At 37.5% G+C, this 25,916-nt stretch overlaps 1 protein-coding gene across 1 annotated transcript; it reads right to left on the bottom strand.

The window, feature by feature from the left end:
• Positions 1-482: 482 nt before the first annotated feature.
• LOC139742033 (uncharacterized) lies at positions 483-25,026 on the bottom strand. Its single transcript, XM_071652595.1, has 6 exons — positions 24,753-25,026; positions 8,410-8,721; positions 4,861-5,202; positions 3,024-3,149; positions 2,473-2,556; positions 483-2,065 (listed from the first exon to the last, which is right to left on the bottom strand). The coding sequence occupies exons 1-6, from the start codon at positions 24,823-24,825 to the stop codon at positions 483-485; spliced, it is 2,520 nt and encodes an 839-aa protein (XP_071508696.1). The 5' UTR covers positions 24,826-25,026.
• Between the last annotated feature and the right edge of the window lie 890 nt (positions 25,027-25,916).

The raw sequence follows: 25,916 nt of genomic DNA, 5'->3' as shown, positions 1-25,916 counted from the left end.
GCAAAGGGTCTCATTTCAGTAGACGTTGAAACTTCGTGGAGTGCAATTATTTTGCCATAAGAACATTTTGCTTGACTCCTCATAACATTTTGTTTTTCTAAAAGCCACGACGAAAAACGTTTCATACAATTTACCATCAAACGTTCCAATTGATATCAAGACATGAAATAAGTACCATGGCAATTCAGATTAAACTTACACATTAAGTCATCATAATGTATCATGCGAGGAGGGCAATTATTTTACATAACAATAATACTTAAAACGTTGATACAATTGCACAGAATGTTATATAAAAACGATTTCCCTAAATAATAGGGCCTGTTCCAGGTCTAAAAAGAATGTAAATGAAGCTGTTGAGGTTGTAGATTATGCACTCAAATTCACACAGGGGAAACACACACACAAACACACACCCCACACACAAGGAATGTTATTCTCGTTCGACATTATATTTTCTGACATATATTTCAAATCAATATTCAAGTTGTGTTACTCACCACTTGGTTATAGCGCACCATGAACACTACTCCTGACACTGTGTGTTCTGTTGAACCTTCTAGTGTGTATTCATGCCATCGTTCTCCTACTGCCTTTGCTGCCTCCTCAGTGTGACATTCAAACGCAACGTCAACGCAGAAATCACGTTTTTCATAATCTCTCGAACGAAATATTTCACTAGCACAGTTTATCAAGCCTTTGATGATATCAAGGCCAAGTTCTTTCCCTGAAGCTGAGGAAAAGTAGAGTACGTAGCGGAACTCCTCAGGTCGACTAAGAAGTTTGTTTTTTACCTTGTCGTATTTAGCACGATCATTTTCGAATAAGTACTCAATATATACCCCTGCAATATATTCTTGAAACAGTTTGTGGGGAAAAGAAACAGTTGATGTAACCAAGGATGAGATGTTGACATCGCGCCGACGTTCCCTTGGGATGACATCTTTTTCTATAGTCAAAACTCCCACTCTGCAGCATGTGACCATGGCATCATGACACTCTCTGAATTGTTCTTCAGGAAATAAGAGATTCCTGTCAAATAAACCCTCTAACGCTATCTCACTTATTTCTTGAATTGCCCTACCAGTTTCCTTTAAATGTCCAACAATGTTCTCATTTTGTAGATTTTCATATTTTTTTGAAGCGTAGTGTTCTATCAGGAAAGAAATAATTTCTCTAAAAATCTGGGAGAAAGTGCGCAATTTTTGCATTTCTCTTCGTCTTTCTTCACTGAAGTCGCTCCACAGGAGGCAAAGCATGGCACAGTAAATAGGAAACGGGGCCATGTTTGACTGGATGACATCATTTTCCTCCATAAAACTGATTAAGCTTTCTGCAAGATTGTCCTTCTCTCTAATCCGAAAGTACCTCCTAATATAAGTTGATAAATTCTCTTTGTTAAATCCTTCGACGTTTAGAAACGTGTAAGTTTCGGCAAGACTCCTGTCCATCACGAATTCATTTGTCCTCCAAGGGCGTGTTGTGACAATTACTTTGCATGAATTGTATTGCTCTGTTCGTAGAATGCGAATGACGTCACTGCAGCTCGTCTTACTTAATTTTTCGTCAAACTCGTCGAAACCGTCAAATATAATGAGAATCCTACTCGGATTTGTTGAAATATAGCCATCTATCTTTTCCGTTGTTGCCCTATTTGAATGAGAGAGGTACGTTCTGACAATACCACCAATACTTGTTGCGTTCTTAATATCTCGTAGAGGTATTAGGAGCACCATGTCCAGATCCTGGAGAATCCTTCCCTGGCACCAGTCCCAGGCAATCTTAGCGCAAAGTGTTGTTTTTCCAACACCTCCCTCACCCTGGATCAGAAGCCTTTTTGAAAGATTTCCTTTTTCATCGTTTGTCAGAAGATCGTCGTATGTTAGTCGTGCCTTACTCTTGCTATTTTCATTTCTTATCCTTAAATCCGTGAAAATATCATCCAATTCAATACGTTCCATAAAGCTGAGTGGATCCACCGTGACCTTGCGTCGTGACACACGGTAGTATGCCTTCAGATCGTCCTTGCATTGCTGTACCTGTCTCTTTTTAAGCGATGGTGGTTCTTAGAAGAGAAAGCAAAATGAAAGAAAAAGCAAAAACATTGTTAAAAATGCATGAGTGTACGTAAATACACGCAGACATGTAGATTGATTACTATAACATGTACATGTATACAGAGAGAGAGAGAGAGAGAGAGACAGACAGAGAGAGAGAGAGAGGGGGGTGAATAAAGAAAGGGAAATAAAGGGGGGCAGGTGAGGAGAGAGAGAGAGGGAGGGACCAACTGGTCAGAGGGCTTGGGATATGATTTATCGTTCTTCTACTGTGTTACATATACAGCTGTGTCACTGTACAAAGAATGTAGTTAAAAGATATAAGATTTCGTAATTTTGGAAATATAAAAGTCTGTGCATAATGGAATAATGCACTATTTCAAGACAACCAGTAATATTGTGATTATCTACATACTTTTCTTTCTCAGCATTAATTCTGCTTCCTCATGAAATCTCTCTGGTATGTTTGGTCTTCTCCAACAGGGGTTCCAGCCACATCCTGAAATATTATCATTATCAATATTTCAAAAAGAGCATCAATATAAATAATCGTTTTTATATTCAGTATGTCAGGGTTACAACTTATTGTCAACACCTTTCTCGTTTCCCCTCTTTTCACTACCAGACTCTCAGGCCAACATCATTTCAAGCATAATCTATACACTTTCGATGTGTGGTCTGATGCATTCACCTTTAATGGATAATGTTACTTATTTTATTTGACTAGAGTAACCATCCTTGATAATAGATTTGCAAGTTCTGCTTATACATGGGACAAGTTTTCGGTCTCCGTAATGTTGACAAATATTAGTAATAATATTATTTTTTGTATCAAAATTGTGTCAAATTCATAAAAAACAAAGACATTTACACTAATACGCACAACGCAAACACACACACACACGCGCGCATGATTATTAACTTAACATATTCAAATATCTAATATTAAAGAAAATAAACCAATACCTTTTCGCGGTAGGTAGTCCGGATGTTTGCTTTGCAGATGTGTCCCAACAGAGAGAAATAGGATGACTATGACAACAGGCACACCAATGGTGAGTCCAATGATGAGACCCGAATTAACGCGTTTTCCTGAAACTTGATAGAGACACAAATGAAACACGTTTTCATTCATTACTTCATTTAGAAGACAGTAAAATAAACACATATGAATACTAAGATATACAACACAATGTCAATATTTATACGTATATGTGTTTGAGTGTGTATGTGTGTGTGAGAGATAGAGAAAGAGAGAAAAAGTATTATGTTTAATAGTGACAACGAAGTGGTTGATTGCCTGAATAAATATCTGACCCTGCATCACAAAACCAACAAAAAGTCGTCAAATATGATTTTTTTTTGTTAAGGACAGATTCTGAAAGATCAGACTCTAAGATTCAAAATGTTGTATAACTCAATTCAAATGGACTCCCCTATAAATTATGGGGAAAAAAAGCACCCACTCTGGAAAAGTGTGAAGCGAGAAAAGAGGATCTGAAGTACGGGGTCTATTGAACCTTTATCAAGCCGTGCTAGCTGTGCGATGGATGGGACAAAACAGGATGTAAACCACTGTAGCAACAACAATGGAGGTATTTTCATATTAAGCTGAGATTAAGCATGTTTTATTACCACGTTCTGTTCATGATCATTGCCACCTTTCAAAGCAGTAGTGGTGCCCTTTTAAAAGTTATTAGAGTTCAAAGTGAAGAGTGTGCAGAGGATTTTCAAGAAATGAAAAGGGACCTGTAAGACGTACCTGATCACACTACTCTACAAGAAAGGGTTGTAGAAAATCTGCTGGAAAACCCTTTCCCATTCATGTTATGATCCCAAACTTTTAAGAATTAGACGATGACGAGGACTAGCTCTTGCAGAAAGTATAAAAACGTAAAAACGATTTTTTTTTTGACTTGTTCCACCTTTTTGGAGTTCTCATGTAAAAGCAAGGGGTGCGACGTTTTGTTGGGTCTGTGATGCACGGTCACATTATCATCATTATGATGATAAAAATTAATTATTCAAAGGACACACTTCTCATTAAGTCATCATACGAGACCGACACCCACGAGTCATACCGCCAACAAGCTCGACATTGATAAAAGGTCCAGGTCCATGAGTCACACGGCTCGAGAGTCATTCAGCCTGCCAGTTTGACATTATATAGGTAGAAAGGTCATGAGTCCGGCACTTGGCAGACAAGGCCTGCAAGTCCCACGTGCCGTAGCCAAAAAACAAAAACAAACAAAAACAAACAAAACAAAAGAAAACAAACAAACAAACAAACAAACAAACAAAAACAAAAAAGCGGTTAATAAGACCAATACTGCATAATTATAAGAATAATAGGTGTCGGACTCGTGGACCTTTTTTTATACCTAAACTCATGGGCCTTCATATACTTGCTTAGAAGTGTCGATATCACGGACTGTGTATGCGACTCGTGTGCATGCTGTATTATAGCTCGTTGGTGTCGGACTTGTGACACGTACCCCCTGTCAACTGTCATAAGTTTCATCTTCTTCTTCTTCTTCTTCTTCTTCTTCTTCGTTCTCTTCTTCTTTTCCTACTTGTAATTCATTAGAATTGTTCAACATTTCTTTTGAATAGATCTTTTCTTTTTCTTTTTTTTACAGTAAATTGGAGACCAGTAAAATGGACATGTTTTGTGCGGAAAGATGACTTTGCTCAAAATATGAATGATCGAATTATACTTCCTCGTTACAAATCTCAATAAGAACATTGGTTTCAGTTTGACAGTTATTATTCAGAAACTTAAAATTGGCAATATTTCAAGAACCTGATAAAGGCAGAACTGTGATTTCTTGGGTCGACGTTCCATTCAGCGAGTCACCGGTAGCCACGCACGTGAAGGTTTGCTCTGTCCCATGATTGGCTGAAACAGTGATTTTCTCGAACCTCTCGTATGTGCCATCAGAAAGTGTGTTCTGTTGTGAAACGACGGAATTCAGTCTCTTTCCCGACTCCTCGGTCCATAGCATGGAAACGTTAGGTTTGAATCCATTCACGACACACGTAAGAGTAACGGAAGGGGTGCTGGAGGGAGATTGATATGTACACCGGCTTTGACGAGATTGACTTCTATCAGCACACTCCTCAATCGTATGTCCTGATGCCATCGCTAGGAAAATAAGACAATAATTTTTAAAATGACGTATATGTTATATACGTATCCTAATATTCAGTCGGCAGTTAAGCGACAGGACTTGGTATCACCTGACGCTTTGCGTAGATGTAACGGAGAGTTGTTTTCGCTTTTGTTGTTTTTGGATTTGCCATTTTACAAACGAAACTACGTACAACCTGAACAATGAAGAAACATAATGATGACATTATAGAATGATAGCATGAAATAAACAAACCCCACCTGTTTACATTTGAATTCGAAATTTAGGATGATTACATAATTTATATATGTGATCGTGCACCACAAAGCGAACAAAAAGTCGCACTCCTTGATTTTAAGTGAGGGCTCAAAAAAAGGTGAAACAAGTCAACCAAGTCAATATCACGTTTTTCATAATATCTGAATGAGCTACCCTTCTTCTAGAATATCCTTAATTAGGTTTTGGATCACAAAATGAACAGGAAAGTGCAGTTTCAGCAGTTTTTCTCCAATCCTTTTTGTAAAGTAGTGAGATCAGGCATGTCTTAGAGGCCACTTTTCAGTTCTTGATAACCCTTTGCACACTCTTCATTTTAAAGTCTAATAAGTTTTGAAGGGATAATGCTACTGCTTTGAAAGTTGGCATTAATCATGGACAGAATGTGCTAAAAGAGCATGCTAAATTTCAACTTAATTTGACAATCTCTTCACTGTTGTTGCTCAAGTGGTTAACGTTCTGTTTTGTTTTGTTATTTTTGTTTTCCATTCACACGGCTAGCAATGTTTGGTGAAGATTAAGCGCTTGAATAGAGAGATAGACCCTGTACTTTAGGGCCTCTATTCTTGGTTCACACTTTACCAGAGGGTGTGCTTTCTTTCCAATATTAACATAGGTTAGAAGGGTCAATTTCAATTGAGCCATACATCATTGATAAGCGTGGAGTCTGCTCTTTCAGAATCTGCCTTGAACTAGAAATTACGTCTGGCGACTTTTGTTGATCTTGTGATGCAGGGTTACATATATAGCTTTATGACTTGATACCAAAATCACTGTTAATATACCTAAAAATTCATAAGTAATATGATAAACGCAAAAAGGAACAGCGTAACAAAATGAAACGGAAAGAAAAATCATTTTTCATACTGTAGTTATAAAGCTATAAAAAAATAAACATGTTTCCAATAATGGTAAATTCAAATGTGAGACAAGTGACTGAACTTGTCTAAGTATGTCTTCTACAAGTGAAAATTATGTTAGTCATAAAAAACTCGGTCATCAAAAGTCTTACTATGTTTTAACCTTGGTGGTTGCTATGGTAACGCCTTTGTAGAAACTGCTGTTTTAGGGAAAAATATACCTTAATATAATTTGTATCAAAACATTATTCATGGCTGATTAATACAAAAAGTTTACCTACTAACTGTCCGCAGTCTACATCTATTTTGAAATAAGACATAAACGGTAATGTCAAATATGACAGATGATATGACACCACAATCTAGAAAAGTGCCCCCCCCCCAAAAAAAAAAAAATAAATAAAAATAAAAAAAGAAGACAAGGTCCAGTTGCTAAAAATTGTTGTAAATGTAAATCTTCCTCTCTGACACAAAATCATTATGAAATAATGGTTTGTACGTAAAATATAGTTTTTTTTTATACAAAAGTGTTTCTACTATATTCATTTATATGTTTGTTGTGAAATTTGTGATAGGAGAACAGTCTCATATATCATGTCATCGTACACTGCAAGTCTAGGAATGTAATGCTTTATCAAAAGGAAACTAAACGGAAGGTAAAGTGTGTTTGTGAGAAAATGAACAAATGTAAACATGCTCTGATTAACAATGTATACTTTTTGTGACTTGTATTTCTTTCAAGCAAAAGGTTTAATTGCAATTGAAGACCATACTCAGCAAACCGGGTCCGTAGTGGGTGAGCTTGAAGTTGTCATCATATCTGTCGTTGTAAAGAACGACCCAAGTCCAATTTTTGGCCAAATTCAGTTTGACATGGGAAATTGTCGCTTAGGCATGGACTCATCTTGTTTATAAATGATAAATCTTAATTACCCCCGGAAGTGCCTGAAATCAATGAGTGAAATCTTAAATGAATGTAAGAATGACCCAAGTCCAGGACTTGGGTCATTCTGACATTCACATTATAGTGCCCTATCTCATTACTTCTCTCATCTCATATAGCAGCCTATCCTGTATATGATTCAAAGAACGATCCAAGTCCATCACACAAAATGGGTCCTCAAATGTTAAAGGGAAGGTAAACCCAAAAAGCAATGTGGATTGAGTGAAAGCAGCAACATTTATATATAGTAGAACACATCAGTGAAAGTTTGAGGAAAATCGGACAATCGATGCAAAAGTTATGAATTTTTAAAGTTTTGGTGTTGGAACCGCTGGATGAGGAGACTACTTGAGGATATGACGTATGAGTGGACAACAATACAAAGAAAATATAAAGGAAATTCAACAAAAATTCACTTTTCTGGAATTATGAAAGAGCAATGGACCAACCTCTGTCAGAAAGCAGGGGGAATAATTGCTACCCTTAACATATGTCAATATCAAGCTGATGGAATTTGTAATTTTCATGAAACATGGATTTTTGTAGAATTTTCTGTATGTTTTCTTGGTATTGTTGTCCACTCATACGTCATAACCTCTAGTAGTCTCCTCGTCCAGCGGTTCCAACACCAAAACTTTAAAAATTCATAATTTTTGCATCGATTGTCCGATTTTCTTCAAACTTTCACTGATGTGTTCTACTAATGTTGCTGCTTTCACTCAATCCACAATGCTCTTGGGGTTTATCTTCCCTTTAATTGTCATAATAATATATGTTCTTATGTGTGTATACAATGTTGCCTTCGCATCACAGTTAAATGGAATACTATTGGACGAATAAAAAAAAGTATATGGCGGTTTTTTTAAGTTTACTCAAAATGGCCTTTCATGGACTTGGGTCGTTCTTATATTCGGATACTCAATTAGTCTCAGTTATTCTTCACCACAATTACTCTTGAATTGGCTTAAATGCTAACAGTGTCAATGTGATACTTTAATACTGTGACGAAGTATCACTGATATGTCGTTCTTTCAAGCTTGAGTTTCTAAAGCTTCTTCTTTTGTTCTACTTACCGGTAAGTTAATCATAACAATTTTCCCCTGTAACCAATATTGACATGAATAGAGACAGACGTTACTTACAGCTAATTGTCAAGAAAGTGAAACTGTCAAAACTTTGGGTGTTCTTCAGCAGCACCTGACAATAGTAACGACCCTCATCTAACACCTCCAAGTCGTTGATGACGAGGCTGAAGTTCTTGTCGATGTTAAACCGTTCCTCAAAACTCCCCGAATTTCCATCGAAATATTCAGCCTTAGGCGTCTTCTGTTCGGGATTTAAGAAGCCCTCCTTTAACCAGTACACACCAAGAGGCTCCTCCTTGATGTCACACCGCAACAGGATGTCTTCTCCTTTCCACCCTTGAACGTTGGGGGCAGTGCCTACCACTGACGCTATAGATGGCAGAAATTTGAGTTCGAGTGATAGTATGCATGCATTGAACTTCATAAACATAAGGTTTCTACTCTAAAGTTCTTATTTGCATGATGCCTGTCTCCATGCCCTCCCCCCCCCCCCCCCGGAAATGGGGGAGGTGCAGCAGAGAGATCAGATTGTTTCTCTATTATTATTACTATTTTTGATACCCCAGTTTGTCTCGTAAACTAGCAAAAAGTTGTTCACTCAGTGTCCTTCTTACGCTTTCAATCATAAAATGTAAGGGCTGTATACAGAAGAAAAATTTCTTCCCCATACGTAACTAAGGTATAAAACTTTGAATATTAAAAAAAAAGTTGAGTCTGATTTTCAAGGTGAAGTGAAAACATTTTTGCCCTGAAGAATGGAATATAATAAGTAATATTAGCTCAAATAAAAATAATCAATGTTGTCCTAATGCACCTATGTAACAATTATTTTCTTCTCTCCATTTGATTAAAGTGATCATAAAAGATAAGATGTAAGAATAATACATCACAAATGACGTAATAAACAAACAGTCACGTTACCATTCTTCTCTTGCACGTTTTGAAATAAACCAACATTGTCCTCAATAAAAAATCAAAATATTGTCCGAAAAAAAAAATCATGACGTTATTGAAATTCTAACTGGTAGATTCTAATTAAAGTCAATAATGTCATAACTTTCCGTTGTAACACCACAAATATTTACCTGAAAATCATTCAATAACATTCTACTCTAATCTTTTCCCTTACAGTAATTAAAAGCTTATGCTAATAACTTCAAACCTTTAAGGACTTTCCCTTTTTCCCACATTCTTGGGCCCCCAAAGTAATAAACATGTAACTTTGGATAGATTGCTGTGGGCCTATTAGGCCTGCAGACGATGGCCAAAAAGTGGCTTGAAAGGCTCAACTGGCAACTATCGTATAACAAGCAAATTTTAACTTTTTTAAAAAGTATACATCCTGACAATATCCCACCTGAAATTTACCCCCGAAAATCTAATCGGAACATGCTCAAATGACGTCATCAAAATGGCCTCTTAAGATCTGCAATTTTGCCAGAGTAATTGTCACTTGACATCTCTAATAATACAAATGGAATATTTCGGAAAGGAAGTAATTCTAGCTACAGTAATGCTATTTCTCATGTACCTCAGGTCATCAGCCATCAATTATGCTCATTTTCAGTTGAGCTGGTGAGTTGTACGCATACCAATAGCGTTTCTATAGCAACCTTACACTGACGTAGTAGAAATAAACAAAAAAAATAATAATAATTTTCATAATTTTCATTTAATTTGTTGAAATAAAACAAGAATGCCTAAAGATATGTTTTTTGATGTGTCTTGTTGGTTTCAGCGAAGTGCCGAACCAATTTCCGTCTTAATCATGTATTAATATGGGGGAAATATAGTCAATGCCATGGTAACGCTTCCATGAAAAAAACCCTAAATGATAAAATGTAATTCTTTCTACGCAAATAGTTATAAATTAAGCTTAATAACTTTCAAACAAGTAGGTGCCCAGTAAACGTATCCAGTCACTAGATGACTCAATTTATTGTAAGGCTAACCATGGTCACCAAAATTGTTTCCATGGCAACGAGAAGGAGCTTTGGAAACAGGTTTACGCAATGGAATGAGAGTGCAATTTCAACATATCTGCCGAGTGTCATTTTGCTTGTGTATTCTGTTTATCAAAATATATTAATATGGATGTCACATTTGAGGTAAAGAACTATGTGACAATCTGTATTAATTACATTGCATTTCTTGGAAACAATCGTGCCCTCGCTATAAGGCACGACAGCATGTACGTTTGAAACATATTATATATTCGCGTCATAGGATAATATGTTTTCTATATTGCCAAGAGGATAAAGGGCATTTTGGGGGCACACGGTACCGGGTCGCCCTTCAATATATAAGCACCCTCTTTATCATGTAGATCTTGTAAGGTAAATCTTCTCCTATCATTTTGATGACTTTTCATTGATGTTAGAGTATATTTGCTGCATTGCCGGACCTACTTTTAAAACCATTCACGTTAGAAAAACTGCATTTGCGTTGCTAATATCCGTATTTTGTAATAAAGGCCGTTAGCGTAGGTGTAAATTTAGACACCTCCCAAAAGCTTACCTTTGAATGTTCACCTTTTTGACAATGTAGTTATTGTAGAGCAATGCTTCCTCTAGTAATTGGTTGCATTGTTGGATACAAAAGTGCCTTTGCTATACGGCACGATGGAATTTCGAAAACATGTACGTTTGGAACATTTATATTTGCGTTATATGATATTATTACACTGTTTTCTATATTGCGGTGAGGGTGGAGTATTTTTGGCACATCCCACAGGGTTGCCGTATAATGCGCACCCTCTTCACTGTATAGATCTTGTAAAGTTAAGTCTCTTCTATCATTTCCATTGCTTCCCGTCGATGAAAATTGTATTTGCTGTATTGCCGGGACTACTTTGACAACCATTCACGCTAGAACAACGGTATTTGCGTTGGTAATATATGTGTTCTGTAACAAGGGGGCGTAAGCTTAGGTATGAATTTAGACACTTTCCCAAGGGATTAATTATAAATGTTCACCCTTTTGACAATTATATTTATTGTAAAGCAATGTCTCCTCTATTAATAAGTTGTATTTCTTGGACACAAAAGTGCCTTTGCTGTACTGCACGATGGCATTTTGAAGACATACACGTTTGGAACATATGTGACAGTGCACCTCAAAACGAACATAAAGTCGCACACACTGATTACGCGTGAGGACTGAAAATAAGTGAAATGGGTCAACCTAGCCGAACTTGACTTTTTCATATTTTCTGAAAGAGCGGGTCTTCTTTTACATTATGCTAAAATTTGGTATCATAAAACGGGCAGGAAAGTGTGTTTTTTAGCAGTTTATCTCGAACATTTTTGGTAGAATAATGTGATTAGGTGTGTCTTTAGAATCCCTTATTCATTTCTGAAAAACCTTGTCCACACTCTTCAATTTCAACTCTAATAACTTTTGAAAGGATAGTGCTACTGCTTTGAAAGTTGGTATTGATTATGGACAGAATGTGTTAATGAGGCATGTTAAATTTCAGTTAAATCTGATAATCCCTTCATTGTTGTTACTCTGGTGGTTTACTTCCTGTTTTTTGTCCCATTCATCGCACAGCCAGCACGGTTTGGTAGAGATTAAGCGCTTGAATAGACATTTTACTTCAGAGCCTCTTTTCTCAGTTCACACATTTCCTGAGTTTGTGCTTTCTTTCCAATATTTAGATAGGTTAGGAGAGTCCATTTGATTTGAGTTATACATCATTTTAAAGCTTAAAGTCTGCTCTTTCAGAATATGGTCTTAACTGAAAATTCATGTCTGGCGACTTTTTGTTTGTTTTGAGGTGCAGGGTCACATATAATACTATAATATATTCGCGTTATATGATTTTATATGTCTTATATATTGCCGTGAGGGTGGAATATTTTTTGTCACTTACCACAGGGTTGCCATTTAATGTGCACCCTCTTCACTGCATAGATCCTGTAAGGTTAAACCTCTTCTATCATTTCCATGACTTTTAAAAAGTGTATTTGCTAAATTGCCGTAACTGCTTTTAAAACCATCCACGCTATAGAACAACGATGCTTGTGTTGCTAATATCTATATTTTGTTTTAAGGGGGCTTGGGCGTAGGTGTACTTTGGACAATTCCCATGGGGTTGTCTTTTAATGTTCACCCTCTTGACGATGTGGATACTGTAGAGCAATTTCTCCTCTATTAGCTACAACGTATTTTTGAAAACAAAAGTGCCCTTGGATTACGGCACGATCGAAGTTTGAAATCATGTATGTTTGGAACATGATTATAGTGTATTCGCGTCAATGATATTCAATGTTTTCTATATTGCCATGAGGGTGGTGCACTTTGGGGACACATCCCACAGGATTGGCATTTAATGTGCATCCTCCCACTAAATAGATATTTTGAAGCAATGCTTTTCCCATCATTTCCACGACATTCATTGATATAAAATTGTGTAGCTGTATTGCTGCAAATACTTCTAAAACCATGCATGCACGAAAGAACGTCGGTATTTGCGTTCATAGTATCCGTGTGATGTAATTACGGGTCTTGAGCGGCAGTGTAATTCTGGAGATTTCCCAAGGGATTGCTTTTGAACGTTCACCCTTTTGACAATGTATTTAATGTAGAACATTTTTCTTTTTGTAATTATATTGCATTTCTTACAAACAAAAGGGCAATTGCTCTACAACCGTAACGATCGGGAAAACGTGAAGGCATGGAGAATTGAGACATATTTGTGCTATATGCTAGTGCATGTTTCTATATTGCCGTGGGGTTAGATGATTTTGAACATATCCCACTCGGTTGCCGTTGAATGTGCACCCCTTTGACTATATGATGATTGCAAAGCAGTGTCTCTAACATTTAAAATTCATGAAAAGTAAAGTGTCTTTACTTACCACTCGGCAAAACGACTTTACATGCATGTACAAGTGAGTTTGCTTTGGCATAAATGCACGTTTTGTGAATCTGTTTCAGGACCACGACGGTCAGGGGAGGGGTAATCTGGGCACTTCCCAAGGGCTTGACAAAATATATATTGAAAAGCGACGTGTCCTATATCACCTTAATGGCAATTTACGAACATAAAAGCGTATGTGCTACACAGGCGGAAGAGCTTTTTCAGAGGTATGTAACCATGAAACATTTTTCTCGGTTGTATATATACTGCATGTTTTTCATCGCCTTTAGGATGCATGGAGTTACTTTGAGCACCTCTCCTAAGGTGGTCTTTGCAAGTGAACCCTTTGGACTGCATAGATATTGTAGATCAATGTTGTTATTTTATCTCTACCCCGGCAACTTTTATAGGAAAAAAAGTGTTTTGATATGGCAGGAATCCTATTAAATACAATTCAATTTAATTTTTATTTCATTTTCAACAAGAACAGATCGAGACATCACTTTCTTTGTAAAAGAAAATGAGGTGCGTAAAACTATGTCGAATGAAAAGAATTTACAATGATTATACCACCATACGATAATTATACATGAACATAAAACTCAAGTGATAGTCATAAAACTCAAGGAACGACTTTTTTTTGAGACATGCACTTTTGGAACGACTTTAATTGCGTTGATATTTGCGTTACAAAGGGTCATGTATAGAGGCAATTAATGTGGGTACTTCCCATATAGTACGCTCCCTTCGAATGATAACCACTTTAACTATGTCAGTGTAAGTCAAAATTGCAGAGCAATATATCGTTTGTTGACTCCGTTGAATTTCATTAAATAAAATTTTCTTTGCTAGAGGACCAAAAGGACTGTTTAAAGGCATGTACCCATAGAACATAATTATGTATTTGCGTTGGTATATACATGATTATTGCATGTCTTAGACTGCCTTTGGGTGGGGTAATTTTGGGCGCCCTCCACGTGGTTGCCTTCGTATGTGAACCATTTTTACCCTTTAGATATTGTACAACAAAAATTCTTCTATAACTTCCACTGAATTTTAATTGAAATGAAACTAAAAAACGGTTATGCACAGAGTTTTTTTGCTTCAAACAGCTGTATTTACGTGTGTATAATTATGTTTTGTACCATGCCGTGAGGGTATAGGGATGAATTCGGGTACCTCCCGAGTCGCTTTGACTGTGCACCACTTTTTAAAGACAATTATACTCATTGTAGGAAAATGTCTCTGTCAATGCCAATTCTATTTCATGGAAATAAAAGAGTCTTTGCTAGACGGCCAAACGACTTATAAATAAAATCTCGTACGCTTAAAACAACGGAAATCGCGTTGGTTGATGTATGTTGTTAAATGGTCGTGGGGATAATATGATCGACTGGGGGTGACTTTGGGCACTACCTACAGGGTTTCTTTTGACTGTGCCATCTTCCATATCTCAAAACCCTCAAGGAAACAAGAGATGAATCATCAAGATTCGAGCAAACCACCCTCCAAATAGAGTTCATTCATTACAAAATTAGACAAATTATAGATGTTGACACTTGTTTAATTTCTTACTTTTAAGCTATCATTATTTGTTGGATAACAAACTCTAATTGTATGATATTATTCATGCTAGTTTACTAAGGCTGTAAAGTTTGTGTTTGGTGAAGAGAAACTGAAATATCATATTTGAACACTCTTGATATGCTCATATCGGGCACATTGATGCATTAGAATATTCCGTTGGCTAGGAACCCTTTGCATATTGGCACATGCTGTAGTTCCCTCTTTTTTTTTCTCCCTTTTTTTTCTCTCTTTTTTTCCTCTTTTTTTTTCCTTTCCTTTTCTCTCTTTTTCTCTTCCCAATCATCTTGATGTCAGTTGACATCGGTTCGTTTATTGTGTTTTATATTGATGTTTTGTGTATTTTCTGAGGGTCCCATATCGTACAAGCATTGCTTCTTAGTGGGACCCTCCACTTCCATCCTCATCCTTAGTTGACTTGTATCATACGCTTTATGTATTTAACAAAGATGTAATCGCATCTACTTCTCATTTTCATAATTTTTTTTTATGTACCTTTTCACATTTTGTTCTGTATCACAACTATCCCGTGCATATGCAATGTACATAATTTCTTTGTTCATTTTGATGGAGGTGAAAATAAAGTTGAATCTTGAATCTTGAATATTATGCAAGAGGCCCAGATTATATACGTGGAAATGTTTGCATCGTACTAACTCACATTGCAAACATAGGTTTCAACATTTTCGGTGTTTCAATCTGAAACCTAGAAGCATTATTTTCATGGAAACGCTGTATTTTTATCATTATGGGAGCTAATTTGCATACTATGCAAATGAGGCCCAGGCTATGTACATGGAAATAGTTGCATCGCACTAACTGACATCGTAAACATAGATTTCAACACTTTCGGTGTTCCAGTCTCAATCCTAGAAGCATTGTTTTCATGGAAACAATGTATTTTTATCATTAGGCGTATGGGAGCTAATTTGCATATTATGCAAATGAGGCCCAGACTATGTACATGTTATGGCGAATGTTTGCATCGCACTAACTTACATTATAAACATAGGTTTCAACACTTTCGGTGTTCCAATCTAAAACCTAGAAGTATAGTTTTCATGGAAACACTGTATTTTTTATCATAATGGGTGCTAATTTGCATATTATGGCAATTTAGCCACTATACCCCACTGGATTTCTTGGGACTTTAAGTAAGGTGTTTAGGAGCCCATAACAAGTAGCACTGCAGTGGAATTTCCTACTGCAATTAGTATAGTGGGTGAAACCCTATTTTGACTGGACTAATGTGATCTATGATAAAATGTGTATCCAGTTTCTGTTAACAGTGCTTCATTTCTTTCAGAAGTACAGTATTTGTTGTAGTAGTCCATCGAGTATAATGAGCTTGCTTTGATATCGTACAGAAATCCATGCAAGACCCGTTTCACCGACATTGATTTCAGTGAGATCAGTGTCAATTAGTGTTTTCAGTTTCACTTAGCATGTCCTCGTGACTGAAACATAATCAAACAAGCAGGGGCGTCACCAGCTTTTTTTCAAGGGGGTGCGTTTTGACACTAAAATGTAACGAGATTTTTTGGACATTTGGAACATAGGAAGCTCTCAATCCCTAGATTTTTACTGTTTTTTGAGGGAAACCAAGCGGGGAAAGGGCATCGGCGTAGCTAGGATTTCATCTTTTTTTTTTTTTTTTTTTTTTTTTTTTGGGGGGGGGTGGGGGGTTAGTATGCGAGGGAGCGAACAAGGGGGGGGGGGGAGGATGTAGAAGTGCCTGTTGTCCCCCCCCCCCCCTCCTCCCACGGTTCGAACTGAAATTGCATTTTGATGTTGTAAATGGTGCAATTTGATGCATGTTTTGCTTGTCTTATCGACTTGAAACAGTCCCACTTGTTTAACACTGTTTAAGGTAGCAGTAAATTTTGATGTAGATTATTAGTGAACAATTTGCCTGTAAAATAGTATCATCCAAATAAACTTCCTGTTTTAATATTTACACTGAATATCATGAACGCGGCCAAGCAAGAGCGAGAGGAGTGAGCGAGTGGGAGGATGTGGGTGTCCCCCTCCCACGGTGAGCACTTTTTGCATTTTGATGTTGTAAATAGTGCAATGTGATGCAAGTTTTTGCGTGTTTTATCGACTTGAAACAGTCCCACTTGCTTAAGGTATCCATACATTTTGAAGTAAATTGTTATTGAACAATTTGCCTATAAATGGTATAATTTAGATAAATTTCTAGAAGCAATTCTTACACTGATGTCATGAACGCGACCGAGCAAGAGGGGAGGTTGTGGAAGGGGGTTGTCCCCCTATAAATGGATTATGAAATGGCGGTGTGAAACGACAAATTACTGGCAGCAATATCAGGAGAATGGCATAACGATTACATGCGAGCGAGCGGAGCGAGCGAGCTTCAAAATTTTGAAATTTTACAGTCCAAAAACTGCCGTTTGCAGCCATATTTTTTTGCTTTGGAAACTAAGGGGGGGGGGCGCACCGGACGCAACTGCTGGCAGTTACTGGCAGCAACATCGGGTGAATGGCATAACAATTAAATGCGAGCGAGCGAAGAGAGCGAGCTTGAAAATTTTGACATTTTTACTGTCCAAAAACTGCCGTTTGTAGCCATTTTTTTTTTTTTTTTTTTTTTTTTGCTTTGGAAATTAAGGGGGGGGGGGCGCACCGGGCGCAACTGCTGGCAATTACTGGCAGCAACATCGGGTGAATGGCATAACAAAAAAATGCGAGCGAGCGAAGAGAGCGAGCTTGAAAATTTTGACATTTTACAGTCCCCAAACTGCCGTTTGTAGCCATATTTTTTTTGCTTTGGAAATTAACGGGGGCGCACCGGGCGCATCTGCCGGCAATAACTGGCAGCAACATCAGGAGAATGGCATAACAATTAAATGCGAGCGAGCGTAGCGAGCGAGCTTGAAAATTTTGACATATCACAGTAAAAAAAAAAAAAAAACTGCCGTTTGAAGCTATATATTTTCGCTTTGGAATTTAAGGGGGGCGCATCGGCCGCAACTGCTGGCACTGGCAGCAATATCAGGAGAGCATAACGATTACATGCGAGCGAGCTTGAAAATGTTGCATTTTACAGTCCAAAAACTGCCGTTCTTAGCCATATTTCTTTTTTTCGCTTTGGAAATTAAGGAGGGGGGCGCACCTGGCGGAACTGCTGGCAATTACTGTCAGCAACATCAGGTGAATTGCATAACGATTAAATGTGAGCGAGCGAAGAGAGCGAGCTTGAAAATTTTGACATTTTACAGTATAAAAACTGCCGCTTGTAGCTATATTTTTTTCGCTTTCGAAATTAAGGGGGGGGGGCGCACTGGGCGCAACTGCTGGCAATTACTGCCAGCAACATCAGAAGAATTGCATAAAGATTAAATGCGAGCGAGCTCGAAAATTTTGACATTTTACAGACCAAAAACTGCCGTTTGAAGCTATGTCTTTTTTGCTTTCGAAATTAAGGGGGCGCACCGGGCGCAACTGCTGGCAATTACTGGCAGCAATATCAGGAGAATTTAAATGCGACTAAATGCGAGCGAGCGGAGCGAGCGAGCTTGAAAATTTTGACATTTTACAGTCCAAAAACTGCCATTTGAAGCTATATTTTTTCGCTTTGGAAATTGTGGGGGGGGGGGGGGGGGTGGGGGACGCCCGGTGCGCCCCCCGCCTTGGATCCGCCACTGGTAGTCAAGGGTGTCGGTTTATGTTCATGACTGGGGGAGGTATGACCAGCGAGGTGGCGTCGAAGTGACCAAGCGGGGGAAGGATGTCCAAAATCTGGACTTTAGAGCATCCCCTAATTGTGAGTGTTTGTTTGTGTGTGTGTACTATATACATGGAAAAGTTAGGAATTAGCCCATAAAGGTGAAGTCTTTTTATTGGCAATGCAAGACATTTTAATACAGACTAGTATGTAAAGCAACACTGCAAAATCAATGATCTAGCTTTGATATAACGAAGCGTAAGGTACAAAGGTGTAAATTCTACATCACATTGTGCAACATTGTAGCGACTCTTTTTGCCGTTTTTTGCAGTACACACTGCGCACATACTGCTTATATGCAGAATGCCAACCAGGAATCACGCTGAATCACAATCTTTTGTCGGCTCCGGGCTTTTTGAACAATGTTTCACACTATTATATACACCTATTTTATTATGGTTAAAAGAAATCATTGAAGAATTTCTTACCTTAGAAGATTTTCTTACCCCCCCCCCCCCCCGTAGTTACGCCACTGCTTTTGGGTGAAATAATTGGACAGATTTCTAACAAAAAAAAAAACAAGAAAATCTTTTCATCGCGGGAATTATGATCATGTGGGATGGGGCAAATGGTGCGCTTGCCTTCCAATATTTTTTATGGGGGCAACATTTTTGTTTTCTTTCAAAAGTAAGAAAATCTTCTCATTTCGGGAATTATTAATTATGGGGGGCGAAATTATAAGGATTATCATTGCTTGCCCCTCCAATGTTTTTATTGGGGCAACTTTTTTTCAAAAAAAAAAAAAGGTAAGAAAATCTTCTCGTCTCTGGAATTATGGAGAGGGGGGTGGGCAAAATGATATGCTTGCCCCTCCATTCTTTTTTTTTAATGAGGCTAATTTAGGGCTCGCTCTTGGACTGGCAATATGGATTGGTCAGAAGTAACCTACATAGACCCTACATACTTGTAAGTAGCAGACGTACATGCAAACGTGTACGTGCTCCGTACCGTACGGATGTACAGTACGGTCGATACATAGTAAACACTGTATAGAATACTATATAGTAGATATGAATAAAATCAGTGCTGCCAGAACCAGGGGTGCGAATTGTTTTTGCCCACGATTTTTTTTTTAATGTCCCTGGTGCAAAATTGAAAAAAAGAAAAAGAAAAGAATGATTATTTAGCGTCCGGCGTTGAGGTTGCTTGCAGACTGAAGCTTTTTTTTTTTTTTTTTTTTTTTTTTTTTAAGGATCTGAAGGGGGTGCGTTCGCACCCAACGCACCCCCCCCCCCCCCCCTGGTGACGCCCATGAACAAGTGAGATAGCGAGACTGAAACCAGTGAAGTGAAACTGAAGCCAATGAGAAGTTTGGTGAAACACCCTACAGGACTGGAAGAAAGGAACAGCCATGAACTAACAAGGGGGCTGAGGTGGAGGAGGGTCTCATCTAATATGAGAAATTGACTTTATCTTTATGTTCTATGCCTAATTGGCTTGAACAAAATGTCAGATTGTTTTATGATTGTGCCAAATGCAAAACGAAAAACAACAAAAAAACCCAGCTACTGAGATGGAATATTGGTTTATACACCACTAATAATGAAAAGTGTGATATCTAGACAGCTGTGTTATAATGGCAACAGGCAAATTTGAGTGTAACCATGGTAGCTATGGTCTCTCACAGGTTAGGTCTCAACTCTAGTCTATTAAATTTACATACTTATATAAATCTAGAATGGTGTTTATCGTTGAGAGGGTGTTGCATTTTTTGTTTGAGAAAAAAAAATGTTTTCAGCATAAAGTTGCCATAGAAATGACCGAATTTGGGCTCAGATTTTTTTGAAAAGAGGTCACAAATGGGCCCAATTTTGTTTGAAGAAAGGCAGGAAATAAGAAATACATACACTGGCAACTTATCTAATGATCATAATGTCAGTTGTATAATGAACACTTGAGATATCCTAAAATTCTCATTGATTTTTTTTTTTTTTTTTTTTTTTGGTTTTGGGGTGGCCATATTGATGACGTCATTTGAGCATGTTCCGACGCAGAAATTTCGGGTAAATGTTACTGGTAAGTTTGTTAAGACATATACTTTCAAAAAATTACAACATTTGTTTGTTATACGATAGTTGCCAGTTGACCCCCAAATTCAGCCTCAATCCGCAGGCCTATATATCTAGGACTGATACCTGGTAAAGAATTAAAGTGAATACACTCATTGTCCAAGTTAAATTGGATACGTTGAACTGAAGTAACTTTATAATAGGTCTACAATACGAGGGTTAAGTCGCTATTTGGCTAAATTCCAAACGGTTTAAGTGAAAGAGATGCAACAATAACGAACAACTCTGTTCACAATCGTCAGAGAATCACAATCGTCAGAGAAAGAGACTTGGTGAGATTGAATCTAAACACGTGAACACTGAACTCAGACTGATTAGAAACGTCTGAATGGTAATGCTAACTTGAGTAAATTTTGTGCAATACCTTTGAATAATCATTTTCGTGATTTATGTGATTATCTGTTTGTTTCATTCTTTTGGTGTTTGATATGTTTGATGATCTATTTTGATATATCAATTTATGCCAGTTAGGTTTCCATGTGTGTGTTGTAAAACACCAGTAAAATGCATTGCTCTGTACAGTGTGTAACAAGTGGGTTCATATAATATGTGCCGGTATAACTCAAGTTCAGTACGATGACAAAAATGAATGTTTTGAAAACTGGATGTGTTCCATGTGTATTTTTGAAGAATTACCATTTTTCGAACAAGATCCGAAAACTCCTGAAACGGCTATACCAAAATTAGAAAAAGTTAAAGAGCCCAAGAATGATGTTACGTTGCCTGGAAATGTTATTCAGCTTAAGAGTACAAATAATAATGGTCTGCTGATTGCCCATCTTAATGTTCGAAGTATACGGAATAAAAAGGAGGACGTGGATAATTACATTAAGAAAGAATCAGTTGATCTGTTTACACTTTCCGAAACATGGATTGATGACTCCATTCATTCAAGTGTTTTAGAGATTCCTGGTTATATCCTGGAAAGGAGAGATCGGGATAACCATGGCGGTGGAGTAGCGTGTTATTTAAGAGAAAACATGTCATACGTTAGACGTAAAGATCTTGAAAATAATGATTTGGAAATAATGTGGTTAGAAATCAAAGTTAAAAATCATATGTCATTTTTTCTCGGTGTGATATATCGAAAACCGGATTCCCCATGTTCGACTTTTTTCAGTAGTTTGGAATCGAATTTAGAGCAGGTTTTTTCCTTCTCTGATAACGTTCTTATACTTGGAGATTTAAATTGCAACATGTTAGCAAAAAGTTCTTTGTCAAACAAGGTTAACGAATTGTGTTCAGTGTTTAACCTTACGCAGCTCATCAAGGAGCCTACGCGAACAACCCCCTATAGCTCCACACTGATCGATGTTATTTGTGTGTCAGACTCAATGGTGGAGATCACAAAGAAATCTGTGGGACAGATTCTGTTGGATTTAGTGACCACTCCCTTGTCTATGCAATTCTCAGGTGCAGACCATCAAAATTCCAGCCTGAATGTTTTTCATTCAGATCGTTCAGATACTTTGTCGAAGAAGATTTTCTTAATGACCTTTCACATGTTCAATGGGATCGTCTTGTTACTGAGAGTGACGATGTAGAGAGGAGCTTTGCAAAATTTAAAGAAACCTTTTCTGCTATATCACGTAAACATGCTCCCTTTGTCTCTGTTCGAAAGAAGTTAAGAGGTGCCCCGTGGATTACTAATGACTATCTAGCAATAGCCAGAGACCGTGATTACCATAAGAGAAAGTTCACTGAACTGAAAAGAAGATTGTCTGAGAAAGGTCAAACACCATGTCAAGAGGATGTAAGTCATCTGAACGTTATCTGGGACAAGTACTAGCATCTTAGAAACAAAGCCAATAATTTGAATAAGAAACTTAAGAAGGAATATTTTTATGCCAGGTTACGACAATGCGACAGCAATATGCAGAACTCGTGGAAAGTGCTGAAAGATCTATTGCCCAAGAAAAAAGCTACAATCAATTCAAATATCAAAATAGGCAATGAAATTATTTCAGATAAGTATAAAATCGCTGAAGCGTCTAATCAGATGTTCGTTAATGTCGGAAATGGTTTCACTCAATCCGAAAAGTGTTTTAACTCCCTTAATACATTGTCACAAGTGAAATCAACTTTCAAATTCAGAGAAATTGAAATAGACTTTGTTAAAAAAGAATTACACAAAATAGACGCCAAAAAAGCTGCCGGTTTAGATGACTTACATCCAAGGCTATTGAAATCCGCAGCTCCGTACATCGCGGAACCTCTTACACGTATTTTAAACAAATCTTTAAACTCTGGGCAATTCCCGAGTGATTTTAAAAAGGCCGAGATTGTTCCTGTACCCAAAGGTGGTGATACAAGTAAACTGGGCAACTTTCGTCCGATATCCCTATTATCTTGTGTGTCAAAGATTCTTGAAAGGGCGGTCCACATACAACTTTACGAATACTTGCAAGAAAACAAACTGCTCTCGCAGAGGCAATCAGGTTTTCGCCCAAAGCATTCAACGGCTACATGTTTAATTGAAATTACTGATTTTTTGTTAAATAACCTTGATTCTGGTTTTATAACAGGTGCAATTTTTTTAGACCTAGGCATTCGATATTATATCGCATGAAATCCTTTTATCAAAAATGCCTTACTATGGCATAGAAACAACTGAACTACAATGGTTTTCATCTTATCTTTGTAGCAGACAGCAATGTGTTTCTTTTCAAGGTGCCCAGAGTGCTTTTGAGAAGGTTACCTCTGGTGTCCCCCAAGGCTCTATTCTGGGGCCCTTACTTTTTTGTTTATTTATCAATGATATGTGTAATTTATCTTTTGAAAATCAAATTAAAATCACCCTTTACGCTGATGACACGGCATTGTTTTGCAAGGGAAAAAATATTCTTAGTGTTCAAATGACCGTGCAAAAGGAATATAATACATTGTGTGAATGGTTCAGAGTTAATCAAATGAAAATCAATGCCACAAAAACAAAAGTTATGGTTTTTGGAACCAAACGTAAAATTAGAAACCAGATTTTAAGAATTACTCATGAAGAAGATTACCTTGAAAATGTTACAAATATTAAGTATCTTGGTGTAATTCTTGACCAGAGTTTAAACTGGTCATTACATGTATCTAGTATAATCAGAAAAGTTAATCGAGCAATAGCATGTATCAGGAGGATAAAGTTTTTCCTAACAGAAACAATTCTGGCACAGCTGTATTACTCATTTATACTACCTCACATAGATTATTGCTCGGTGGTTTGGGGGAAGTGTAACAAAACAGACCTTGTCAAATTGCAACGAACCCAGAACAGATATGCAAGACTGATTTTAAATGCGGACTACTCAGCAACCAAAGAAACGCTTTTGAATAGACTTGGGTGGCAAAGTGTCGCCAGTAGAATCAACTATCAGTATTGTATTTCTGTGTTCAAGATACTAAATGACTTAGCACCGTATTACCTGAATGATCTTGCCACAAAACGTTCTATATATTATGTCACCCGTCATTCTACTCTAAATCCACTATTCATTCCAAAGCCCAACACCAAATTTAAAAAGCGATTCTTTTCTTTCATAGCACCCAGTATTTATAACAAACTTCCAACCCACATTCGAACGGCAACAACACTCATCTCTTTCAAGACCCAAATTCAATCGATCAACTTGTAAGTGCAGATTTAACGCAAATATTCTGGTTCATTCATTCTTACAGTTTTGCGCACCAACTGTAGCCACAACTGTTATGTGGCACGTTGGCTATATACCCTGTCTTGTTATGTCGCATATTGTTCTGTTATGAGCTCAGTTTAATGGTTTCTGTCTCGTTTGTTTGTTTGTTTGTTTTGTTTCTGTTTAGTTGTTACTGTGTTTTGACTTGGTATGTTTTGGTTTTGATGTAATTACTTTTTCATTACACTTATGCAAATATGTTTCGATGTGTAATTCTTATATTTATGTTAACAGGGCTCTTTTTAAAAGCAGGCCTTTTGGCTCTGAAAAGACTACCCTGTTTTTAAAGAAGACTGAATAAATAAATAAAAATAAACATAATAGTGTTTTAAGACATTCTCAGAATTTTGTAATTTTCTAGAAAGATCTGTTGTTTTGAACCAACCTATCATATTGGTAATTACTCGGCAACGATTTAATTGAGTGCAGATTCATGAAAACAAAGTTGCACTTACCTTTTATATTTTGGTCACAGAACATAGTAGCAGTCAGTGTCAAAAGGAGAAAGAGCTCGTATATTCTATCCATCGCTGGTAGTCTGAGACTGAGATGATTCAAAAAGAATAAGATGAATACATGTTTGGATCGTAATGTCCTAAAATACTCTCAGGCAATCACAATAATCATAATGAAAAATGAAAATAGTGAAATACACCCCAAGTAATAAACCCTCGCGGGACAAAATGAATTCGTCTGTGAGCGTGTGGAAGTAAATGTGACGCTCCTACCCGCGACACAGCCGTTTGCTTGCTTTTCTTATTAAGTTGTTAAAATTTTCGTATTTCGAGATCATGTAGCTGACATCATGCTGTTGGCACTGTTTGTTCGTAGGAGACATAGTCCAAGGTCCAATGAGCAGTAAACTTGCCTGTTTGCTCATATCGTGTTTGATAATGAACTCCATAGGCCTATCGTGTAACGCGTACTTAGACGGTAAACTCTTATATGGCCATTTCATTCTGCTTTATTTTTCCGCGGCCAAAGGCCAACCTGAGGATAATTAGGGAGTGTTACTTGTACAATAGCATTGGAGAATGATGATACGGTCTTCAGATCAGTGCATGGCTGACATCTGTAGTTATGATAAAGTATCAGTTAAGATAACTTCTACAGTACGCGCCATCGTGTTTCATGTGTGTAGTTGGCGTAATGAGCACGTTACAAATTGGGTACTTGCGAGTGGTGCACGTCACGAGCTCGACACCCATGAGTGATACAGCCCGATTGTTAAACAGCCCACAAACTCGACACTAATGTCAATGAGGCCCATGAGCTATACTATGCAAAAAACTAGACACTACGCAAATAAGGACCACGAGTTAGACACTATTAAAATGAGGCCCAAAGAACTGGACACGAGCTGGACGTTACATCTTAGAATTTACTTAGAAGTGTCTAGCTTATGGGTCTGTTTTACCTGCATGGTGAGCTGAATGAGTCTAAGGGTGTATGACTCGTCGGCGTATGGATGTTTTTTTTTTTTTTTTTTTTGAATATGGGTATTTAGCATCATCTTGGAATGACCCTCTTGGAAGGGCTCCACTGCATGATCACACGCTCGCACGCACACACACGAACACACACACACACGCACACACACACACACACACACACACACA

The sequence above is a fragment of the Diadema antillarum genome, unplaced genomic scaffold, assembly GCF_040938485.1.
Source record: "Diadema antillarum isolate AM-2024a unplaced genomic scaffold, OU_Dant_1.0 seq00000974_RagTag, whole genome shotgun sequence".
In the NCBI taxonomy this organism is placed as follows: domain Eukaryota; kingdom Metazoa; phylum Echinodermata; class Echinoidea; order Diadematoida; family Diadematidae; genus Diadema; species Diadema antillarum.
Note: the sequence above shows the minus strand (reverse complement) of the source record. Positions and strands in the feature narration are given on the sequence as shown.

Coding starts and splice junctions, on each gene's coding strand:
- LOC139742033 (XM_071652595.1), bottom strand. CDS start 24,825: ATGGATAGAATATACGAGCTCTTTCTCCTTTTGACACTGACTGCTACT. Junction 5,203..8,409: donor CACTTTCTTGACAATTAGCT/GTAAGTAACGTC, acceptor TTATTTTCCTAG/CGATGGCATCAGGACATACG. Junction 3,150..4,860: donor CACAGTTCTGCCTTTATCAG/GTTCTTGAAATA, acceptor ATCAAGTTTCAG/GAAAACGCGTTAATTCGGGT.